At 43.4% G+C, this 10,651-nt stretch overlaps 1 protein-coding gene across 1 annotated transcript; it reads right to left on the bottom strand.

The window, feature by feature from the left end:
* Positions 1 to 525: 525 nt before the first annotated feature.
* Positions 526 to 10,609, bottom strand: F3 (coagulation factor III (thromboplastin, tissue factor)). The gene is made up of 6 exons (XM_008589900.1): positions 10,397 to 10,609; positions 9,194 to 9,296; positions 5,660 to 5,859; positions 3,624 to 3,802; positions 2,903 to 3,062; positions 526 to 1,528 (listed from the first exon to the last, which is right to left on the bottom strand). The coding sequence occupies exons 1-6, from the start codon at positions 10,494 to 10,496 to the stop codon at positions 1,392 to 1,394; spliced, it is 879 nt and encodes a 292-aa protein (XP_008588122.1). The 5' UTR covers positions 10,497 to 10,609; the 3' UTR covers positions 526 to 1,391.
* Between the last annotated feature and the right edge of the window lie 42 nt (positions 10,610 to 10,651).

Genomic DNA, 10,651 nt, shown 5'->3' with positions numbered 1-10,651 from the left:
ATTTTCTTCCTTTTTCTTCTCCAACCTTCATCTGCAATTCAAACTAATGCCCTTGGGAAGAAATCTCTCGCTTTGAGTCTGCAGCAGCTCGTATTATTCTCTCCCTTCCCTGTGAGATCACTTCACTGCCCACTGCCATGGGACTAGTGGTGCCTCCCAGTAGGCCGAGCATTGTCAGGCCTGGTCACATGACTCGCTTGGGCCATGGCATGTGAGCAGACATGTCAATGGGCCAGGATGGAGCAAGTTTTCAGAGGTGGCTTAAAGCTTGAAGATGTAGCTATTTCTACCAGTTTTTTGCTTTCTCCTCTGCCCTGATCCAACTAGGGACTTCTTTGGTTTGGGTCCTAGAACAAGAAGACATTGAGAAGAGCTGCAGCTAGCCTACAGTCACCAAAATATAATATAAATGAAAAATAAGATATGTTGTTATAAACCACTGAGATTTTTAGGAATATGTATCACTACAACAGAGCTGACTAATACAAAGATCAAATCATAAATAATAAATGGAAGATATATAAATACAATAGTCAAAATTCCCAGTCACCTTTATTTATATGAAAGTATATTAAATAAATAATCTCAATATATACAAACAGAACAATATTACCTATATAAATAGAAAATCCCCATATAAAACCTTTTAAAAAATTATATAAATATATACAATGTTGACCATAAAAGCTTTAAGTACCTTAAATCATAAATTCTATGTAGTTTGTTTGTATAGTAGTCTTATAAAAATGTAGTTAGTTGTCAAATATTTAATCAATACCACTTAAGTCAGTTAAAGTGCTAAACTGTAATGTGTATTGGGAATGTGCCCAAAATGGAAGTCTCCTGCATCTAACAAATTAATATAGAAGTTTGCCAATTGTTTTGAACTTCCAAAAGTACTCAACACCCCCCGCAAACAAAAAACCTAAACACCATACTATGAAAGGACAGATGCATGTCAGAAAAGTCCTCCCAATTTCCATTTTACTTTCCTACATCATTTTAAGTTAGCCTCTCAAAAGCTCTCTAAAAGTCCACGCAAGATATTTTAAAGCATTTGTTCATTTGTTTTTGCTCGTATGACCTGCTTTCTTCTTGACTGCAGAATATACAATCTAAAGCATGATATGTGCAAAAGGTGCCACAGTGTTAAAATAAAAATTAAAACTTGGAATTAGTTGTACCATTCATTACATTCCAGTGACTAAGGTGGATGTCAAAACCAGAATGCTGATTGTAAGAGCAGGTCATGGGAAGAACTTTTTTGAACCCAAGGGTCTTCATGCTCCAAAATGCTCATTTGTGTTTCCATATATTCTATTGTCCTAAAAGTTCTGGGTTATAGTGCACTATAGCATTTGCAGTGGTGGGCAGCTCCAGTGGTGCTTCCTTTATGAAATGTTCAGTGGGGAGCTCTCCTTCCCGCTTGCCCTGGCTCTTGCCTTTCTGCACTTGTACAGAGACACAGACAGGATGATGATGAAGATGATAACCACGAACACTACTGCTCCAACAATGAAGAACATTTCTGAAAAATAAAAGGCCCCAAGTCAATGTGGAGAGCTACAATCCCATTTATCTGCATGCAGAATTGAGGGCATAAGCCCAAATCACACCATCCTGCTTTGGCACATGTAAGATTTCTTTCTTCCACTCTTTCCACCACACTAATACCAGGAAAGAATTTGTCAAACCCTAGCTGTTTTAGAGCAAATTGACAATGGCTCAAAGCATTTAATGGGATATTTAATAAACTGAATAATGTTCAGTCTAGAAAGATACACGTAGCTGGAAGTAAGAACAGCTGTTGGAAACAGTGGCTAAAATTGATGCTGAGTTTAGTGGCAATGATCATAGTAGAAGACAACCTGTAAGTACAAAAGGGGGATCCCAGGTGCCACCAGGATTCAGGTGAAGAAGAGATGATAACTGCTGGTGCAGGAAGACAGCTTCATGGTGGACGTGGCATTTGAATGCCTCTCATAAGACTCATTTCAGCAGAGAGAGAGGAGGCAGGGGGAGCAGAGATTTGGGTGTGCACAAAGGCAGAGGCAGTGAGATGAGAGCTGGGCTTTAGGACGATGAGCCTGAAGGCTGTGGGTAGGATGGCTCAGAGGCGTGCAGGACCAGAGGGAAAGAGAGCCCTCTCCTCTGTCAATAGCAATAAATAGGAAAGGATAGTTTATTTTAAAGTGCTTTACAATTTTTAAATCTCATCTTAGCAAGGAGCTAGGTCATCATTACTGTCCTCTGATTCTTTTGTTCCCTGAAAGTACTCAGAGCACTTTCCCTGTAAAGTGTGGAGGAAGACACAGGCTTTCAGCCTCATGCACCTGTCTCAACACATCACACTCCTAGTTAGGAACCAGTCTTCACCAGATGCCGTGTGTCTGAGCTCACATGCTGGCATACGCACGTGTCACCACACGCACACACATGCACATGGGTATACCAGGCATACTCAATCCCTTCCCTTGATGGCTTAGACTTCACAGCCTCTGTGGCAACAGCCTGTAGTGAAGGTGTTCACAAATGTCCATCAGGTGCTGCTGCAGCTTGTCAAGAAGCCAACCCGCACCCCCTCAGAACTTAAGAATGAAGAATGTCCAGAGAAATTTGTGACTTGATGCTAAATCTTAAACATAACTTGTGTACACAGCGCTCAACAGAGAGTTTAGCACCTGGTAGGTGCTCAAGAAAACACTTGCTCATACAATGGAACAACACAGAAACATTTCTAAATGCCTAAAATCTTAAGAGTACCAAAAGTAAAACCAAAAAAACCCAAGGCAGTTTCTCCCCGAATATTTAACAAAAGAAGAATATGCTGGCTCTGAGGGTGGAGCTGGTCCCCTGGAAGGCGTCTGTGCCTCCCAGATGACCAACAGGAAGGGCCACTCACCTTTGAATACACCTTTCTCTTGGCTGGTGCATGCAAAGAGGCTTTCTGAACTCTTCTGGTTAGTTTTTCGGGATGGAATCACTGCCTGAACCTTGAAACAATAGTTGTTTCCTTCATCCACATCAATCAAAAACTCATTAGTGTTTGTCTTGGCTGTTTTCTGTGAAATGATAAAGAATTTTTAATTCACCTGGGCTCAGAGTAAATTCTTCCCCCTTTATTAAGTCACTGTGGAAGTAAAAGTTTAGGCTCTAGGCAAAGCCTACATGGAATATCTGATGTATAAAGGATTAGGAGTGACCTGGCTAATCAGGTGCCCCTGATAACTTCTAAGGTGCTTTTTCCAAGACTGAAAAGATCCTATTTGAGTATGTCCAACCCAAGTTAGCCCCTTTGGAAGATATCTGCTGTGAAAGAAAGAAGGAAGGACATATTAATCGTTGAATAGAAAATAAATTTTGTCTCTGGGATCCTCAGTAGAGGAAGAAATGTGAGAGGTGGCAGGACCCTCAGGGAAGATCTAGTCCAGCCCCTTGGCTGAGGAACCTGGGTCTCCGAGGGGGCCCTGTCCAAAGTCACAAGGGAACTCAGAGTCCCCAGCACGTACCCCTCCCACTCCACAACCTTTGGTCTACAGTTTTTGAACTGGAGAAGAAGTGGGCTGTAAAATCAAGGAACCACGGTTTAAAACAAGTCATAAAACAAATAAAAAAATTCTCACCTTTCCTGTACTTGAATCTTTCCAATAATAAAGTATGTAATTTAAGTCCTTGCCAAAAACATCCCGGAGGCTTAGGAATGTGCCATTCTTTCTTACTAAGGTACGTGCATCTTGTACAGTCACATTCAGTTTTGTTCCAACTTGTTCAAAACTTTGAATCACCGGCTGTCCGAGCTTTGCTGAAACAAAGAAAATGAGCTTGGTTGGAACCAAGGAATACTATACAAAATAAAATGTGATTTAGTTATCACAGTTAACAATTTCGTCATCTCTCATATAAGACACCTGCACAGAATCAGCTCCTTGGTAGTAGCAGGTTTGTGACACTAGAGCTGAATCCTAAGACAGTCTACAGCAGTGCTGTCCAGTGGGAATACTACAGTGTGAGCCACAGATGTAATTTTAAATTTCTCTGTAGTCACATTAGAAAAAGTAAAAAGAAACAGGTGAAATTGATTTTAATAATATATTTTATTTAACCGAATATACGAGGATATTATCATTTTAACATGCAGTCAATACAAAAACTTTACAAGATATTTTACATTTTTCAAAATCCACTGTGTATTCAACACTTACATCATTAGCCATATTTCAAGTGGTCACATATTCATATACATATATGTATTTCAAATAGCTACATATGGTTAGTGGCTACTGTACTGAAGAGTGCAGTTGTGTCAGATTCTGTATTTTAGGTACAATAAGTTAGGGGCTGTGGAATGGCCCAGGGAATGTCCTTGGTACCTCAAGGAACTGGTTTTAACCACTGGATCTCTCCAGTGGCTCAATTATTTCATGTGCTTTGGTTGAATGACAGTAAAACAAATCCCAATCATTTAACACCAATTATATGCAAGTCATAGGACTAAGTATGTGTGGGTATGTGTGTGCCTACACAAAATAAACATATAAAATACTTTCTATTTTGCACCAACAAAGGTTTTGAAGTTGCTTATAAAATACTCAAAAACTATGAAAGGAACTCATGAGGATGTATAAGTTGGAGGGAGAATGAATACCAGTGATGCTGAGAAGTTACTGGAGGTCAGAAGAGACAATACACATAAAACCACCAGAGGAGTTTGAAGACAGGGTCTTGCCAACGTGTGCTCTGGGAGGGCAGCCGCATTCTCCCGGGGCATGGCTGCCCCCTGTTTTGACCCTCAATATAGACAGTAGAGGAGAAAGCCTGGTTGATTGTCTCTCCAGTCTTCTTCTTCATCATGCCTACCTCGAGATACTGTTCTCTCTCACAGGGCTGTCCGAGGGGTAAATATAGAAACACCAATAACACAACACTCTAATTCCAACCAGCAGGCTTTGAAAGACAGGCTGATTTCACTCTCTGCAATGTGTTACTTGTGTTTATTTAAAAACGCCTATCTCAGAACCATAGTTGTGACAAAGAAATTTAAATCAACTTGGCAGGAATCCTCTACGGTCCCTTATTAAATTCTAGGGTGGGCTTACTGGGCCAAAGGCTGGGGAGGAAAGCATTCCACATTTTCAAAACCAGCATGAGGGAGGCAGGCTGAGAGCTGGGTAGCTGCTGGCATGTCATGGGGACTCAAATGATGGCCAACTCACTGAAAAAGATCAGAAAACCTAAATACAAGCTCAGAGGAACCACATGACCATTTGTGAAAAATCCTAAACTGGGATTCCTGGTCTGATGACAGCGCTAAAAATTCAGGATATATGACATGGGGAAATGTTGAAGCCCCAGCCTTGGTGGATTTCCTCCCTGCACTCCCACCACCCCCACACACATTCAGCTGGTTACTAGTAGGGTCAGGGGACAGACAGTGCAAAATGTCATCACTCGATGACACTGTTATCAACTATATTCTGTGAGCCTCCTACCACATCTGGAAAAAGAGAAAAGGGACATGGTACTTAACCAGTTTCTGAGAAAGAAGATGTGTTCATGGATATTTTTTTTATCTAATGGCCCCTAGGGCTCACAAGGGCACAAGAATATTTAGAAGTTGATAACAAAAAGAATGAAAGGTATTATAAACCAAGCTACTTACTCTCCAGGTAAGGTGTAAACTCGGGGGCATCTTCAAACGGAGGTTCCCCAGCATAACCTGTGGTATTTAAGTTCCTCACGGGGTAGGTAAGGACCCGTGCCAAGTATGTCTGCTTTACGTCCTTCACAATCTCCTCAGTGAGGTCGCACTCTGTGTTTGTTGTGTGGAAGCATTTACCTTTCCAATCTCCTGATTTAGTACTAAGGAAAGGAAGAAGGAAGAAAAAGAAATGGAACATTATGATTTGCATCCAACAAGAGAGATCGCTTTCCATCATCAAAGATTTCAGAATAGCAATACAGGTAGTATCTGTCTAACAAAGCCTGAGACTAAAAAGCTAAAAGACAGACCTTTCTTTTTAAAGCATCATTGAAGAAGAAATGATTTAAGGAACTTCTTCTGAAATGAAATTCTAAAACAATCATATGTTAAGTGTCACTGCAATTGATCCGTGTACTTCTGTCCCACGGAAGGTGACAGTGATGCTGCTTTTCTCTTTGGCATTATCAACTGCCACAGTCCACTCCACCATTCAAGGCCAGGCTCCAATCCCACTTTCTCAGGACCCTGCGGACCTTGCTCAGCCGTGTACTTCTGTCCCACGGAAGGTGACAGTGATGCTGCTTTTCTCTTTGGCATTATCAACTGCCACAGTCCGCTCCACCATTCAAGGCCAGGCTCCAATCCCACTTTCTCAGGACCCTGCGGACCTTGCTCAGCACTTCTCTCTCCCTTCCCTGCCCCCCAGTACCTCCGTTCACACAACAAAAATGAACATGGTTTGCTCTGTACCAGGATCCATACTCTCCTGTTCCCCCACTAAGCAGCAGGCTTTGCTGAGTATTAGATGGTTTGCATTTGCAGGTTGAATTAATACATCATCGGGGGAAAACAAGGCATCATATGGATTCAATTGTCTAAATCCACACATAGGAGCCATAGACATGCATTTTTAAAAATCTGAACTTAATAACCAGGCTAAAAGGATTTGGGTAAATACATCCTCTGTCCTAAAATTCACAAACTAAGACTGATATTAAAATATTTTGGTATCTTATATTTTTTTAATTTTCTGTGATAAAAATTGAGTGGCTACTTTGGTCCAGAATGACCAAAACACATTTTTATTATATCATTTCCATGTCAAATGCGAATGAACATGATGATTCCTCTCCCTCACTGTGGCAAACAAGTCGTTCTGATAGAGAGAGAAAGCCTCCTCTGGGCCCTGCGGCTACAAACCATCTGAGAGATACAGTATTTGGTTCCTCCCAGCTCACAAGCAGGGACCACGTGCTCTGTGGCAATATTTAGCACAAGAGCCCATATCACCATAAGCAGTAAAATCACATAAATAGGTAAGGAAGGGGCAATTCTGTAGTAAATTCCTCTGAATGCCATTAACAGCATTAACACTTTAAAAGCTTTTAAGGTTCCTCTAGGTATTGCAGAACCCCCTGATTTGGAAATAATAAAAATGTCTTCTAAATTATTTATAGATTCTAATAGAATACAGACTGTCATGAACATAGTTGCGGGTTGTTCTCTAGAAGCTTTGCAAACTCAGCTTTAGAATTCAGAACATTCCCACGAAATCAGTATAACAGGTGATGGTTTGGCGCTAAGACTTAAGCCAATAACACTTCCCAACAACCACCAAAAACTGTTTCCAAAGGGGGAAGATGAAAGGGGAGCTCCCAGTAGGGACATCAGCACAGCAGTGGTGCCCTCTGGCTGGAGCCAGGCTTCAGTTGTGAGGGCAGGGGTGGAGAAGAGGGGCAGCGGGTTAAGATGCTTCCTCTAGGTAAGGAAAGCAGGGAGGGAAGGAGGCCTGCTGCGGAGACGCAGTGGGCAAGGCTTCCCTTCTTCCCTGCTTTGGGGCCTCACATTGGACCGTGGCAGAGCCGCCCAAGGAGGTGGTGGTGTGGCGTTCTCCTTGCTTCCAGACCCGGCATGGGCATATACCATCACTGCAGTCGTGAATAAATCCCTCACTTCCCAGAGCAGCAGTTTCCTCACCTGTAAAATGATTGCTATGGTCCTCTTAAACCAGGAATCCTGGTTACTCCTGGGGAGGGTGGGAGAAGGGTACAGGTCTCAGGCAGAGGCTGCCGGAGCTGCTCCCAGGCCCTCCAGCACAGGGACATGAGTCTGAGGAGGTGGCCCTTGTCCACAGGAGCACCCTGTGTCTTTGTACAATCCCCAAGCTGTAGCCCTGCTCTCTGATATCTGCAGATCAGCGGCCCTGCTCATTTAAACAAAGGCAGCCTTATAAAGCACAAGATCTTAGTTAATAGAGGCTTATATTTAAAAATCAGGTAAATCATAAATGTATTTGTACATGTTCCTCAGACATAAGATTGACTTTATTTAGGAGGTAAGCATTCCTCCTAGTCTAATTTTGACTATCCAGAAGGTAAGTTTCAGGTCGGTATCAGATAAATTAATTACTAATTCTCAATCAGTGGAATCTGAATTGCAAAATTTGACCATAATTGTAATCATTACCTTGGGTTATGAAATTCCTTGATCGCCCTTTCTCTTTCTATATAGATATGTGTATGTGCATGTGTGCACACACAAGTTCTCTTCTCTGTTGGTCTGGCAATAATTGAAAAACAAGAACATTCACCTGGAAGACCTACTCCAAACCTAGGAGTTGCACTGCTAATGCTAGAAAAGGCTTGGCACAAGCTAAGACAAAACAAAAAAGCAAAAAATCTTTAATTTTTGCCAGTGATATTTTTGTGCCTTTATACGATTGGTGTTAAAATAATTTCCACTGTCCTCTATTTCATAAGATCTCTACTAAGCCTCCTAGAACATTTCAGAAACCAAAGACTTGCCAAGAATAGGGTGAAAAGCATCAAGAAAGACATGCAGCACACCTTGGACATTTAGATTGAATATGCTGAATTACCAGGTCCTGGGGAGAGCTGTCAATCAGAGATGAGGCAGAAAGACCACAGCAGCTCCCAGAGAGCTGAGGGTGCAGCCAGCAGTGTCTCTGTGTGGCTCAGTGAGTCACGGATTTGGCCTCCTCCGAGACCAGGTATGCCACCAAATTTTGATTCATGAGGTCCGAAGATTAATGAATCAAACACTGCTTAAGGGCAGTGTACACATCGGAACTCCTCCCCACCTCTTCCCTAATGCTTAGGCATTGCTTACAGTCTAGACAGCTGGCAAAGGAAAAAGACATCTGTGCTTTGAGGAGATTAGTTACCATTGATCCAGAAGCACACTATCAGTGCCTGCTCAAGCAGGTTCACCTCTCTACAGCTTATATCCACTTATGGATTTTTCCATCATTCCCCAAAACAATTAAAACATTATATCAATTTAAGGTCCAGAAATGTTGCAGGCTTGATAGAGCATGACACTGGCTAGTAAATTGCCATGAATGCCCTATTCTTTGTCATTTGTTGAATAATCTCATCCAGTAATCAGCTTTAACGACATTTGTATGCAGCACAGGAAAGTAGAAACATCAAAACCCCCTTTTTTCCCTTTCTTTTTTTGTACCTAGCTTACCTTATCTGAACAGTGTAGACATGATTGATGGGTTTGGGTTCCCACTCCAAAATTGTCTTGAAATTAGTTGATTTCCAAGTTAAATTATATGTATCCGTAGTGACTTTAAACAACAGAGAAACAGCTATTATTATGTGCACTTCTCAGCACATGACTTTGTGTTGATGGTACAAATGACCTTCCCACCCACCCATCACCATAAACTTCACATTTTCATTTCCAACAACAAAAGCTTCCCTACTGAATTATCAAGAGATCTTCAATTTTCTTTTAGACTCAGAATTTCCTCATGGAAAATCCACCCTGTAATCCATGGAAACTGGCTAGGATCTTGAAATCCTTGTTTGAAATTATTCATGGGGAAAGCCTTATTAGAACTTGACCTGAAGCACATCCCAGGAGCCGTCAAGGACCCAGGACCCAGCTCTGGAGGTGCACGACTCAGGCTCAACTCACCAGGGAAGGACAGCCAGAAAGGGTTTTCAATAAATTACGGAAAAGGAAGATACCACATGTGTGAGGAGAGTTAGGACTGCCTACAAATGAAAAAAGCCAAACTTGACTTTTCCCATTTTTATCTGTTTCCATTTTATGTCTCTGTACTGAAACACCCACAGAGACCAAGGTGGACGCGCGGCCTGTCACACCGTCGGATGCATTAAGAATAGGCATACGGGCATGTACAATGTCGTACCTGCTCCAATCCAAGCAACATTTTATGACAATATTGCCTCTACCCAAATCTAAAACAGAAGACCAAGAAAAGACCACGACCGCCTTTATTAAGGGAAGATGAGCCTATAAAGAAAGATAATACCCAAACCCTTGCACGCCGACCTGTGCAGATGCGGACCCACGTCCTACCACCTTCAAGGTCGCTACTCATGGGGAAGCTCTTCCCCAAAGTTAGAGCTGGAGCCACAAACGCGCTTGTGCAACGACAATGGACACCTGGAGCAAACGTCTCGAGCAGAAGCTGCAGCCGGGACTGGGGCGCGAACTACGTCTCCCACAGCTCCCACCTGCGCGCCTCAGGCCCGGGTTCATTCAAACCCGGCTGGGTGAGCGCGGGTGAGCGAGTCCTGCAGCGCGGGGACACCTTGGGGCGCCCTGGGGAACCAAGGTGAGCTCGCCCCAGCCAGGACTGTCCCCTTCTTCCTTCGGGCGGAGCGCGCTGGGCTTCCGGTGGCGGGTGCCACTCACCTGCGGCGCCGTCCACCTGGGCCAGGACCCAGCCTAGCAGGAGCGTCCGGGCGACGGTGGTCTCGGGGCGGAGGACCCGGGGCCGGGCAGGGATCGCCATGTCCACGAGCCGGCGGCGAGGTCGGGTGGATTCCGTGAGGCCCCGGAGGCTGGGGAGGTTAGTCTGCAGGCGACCTGGGGTGGCTGGAGGGAGCCGGAGGGGGAGCGGGAGCCCCGAGTCTGGGGGAGCCGGCGCCCGGCGCGCTATAAAGGGCC

The sequence above is a fragment of the Galeopterus variegatus genome, unplaced genomic scaffold (assembly GCF_000696425.1).
Source record: "Galeopterus variegatus unplaced genomic scaffold, G_variegatus-3.0.2 Scaffold5741, whole genome shotgun sequence".
Classification (NCBI taxonomy): domain Eukaryota; kingdom Metazoa; phylum Chordata; class Mammalia; order Dermoptera; family Cynocephalidae; genus Galeopterus; species Galeopterus variegatus.
This window is presented reverse-complemented; position numbering and strand designations above follow the sequence as displayed.

Bases quoted from the DNA above. Each gene is read 5' to 3' on its own strand.
- F3 (XM_008589900.1), bottom strand. From the start codon at position 10,496: ATGGCGATCCCTGCCCGGCCCCGGGTCCTCCGCCCCGAGACCACCGTC. The intron at 9,297-10,396 runs GTGAGTGGCACC...TGTTGTTTAAAG, and splicing joins CCAGGTGGACGGCGCCGCAG to TCACTACGGATACATATAAT. The intron at 3,063-3,623 runs GTGAGAATTTTT...ATCATTTCACAG, and splicing joins AAGATTCAAGTACAGGAAAG to AAAACAGCCAAGACAAACAC.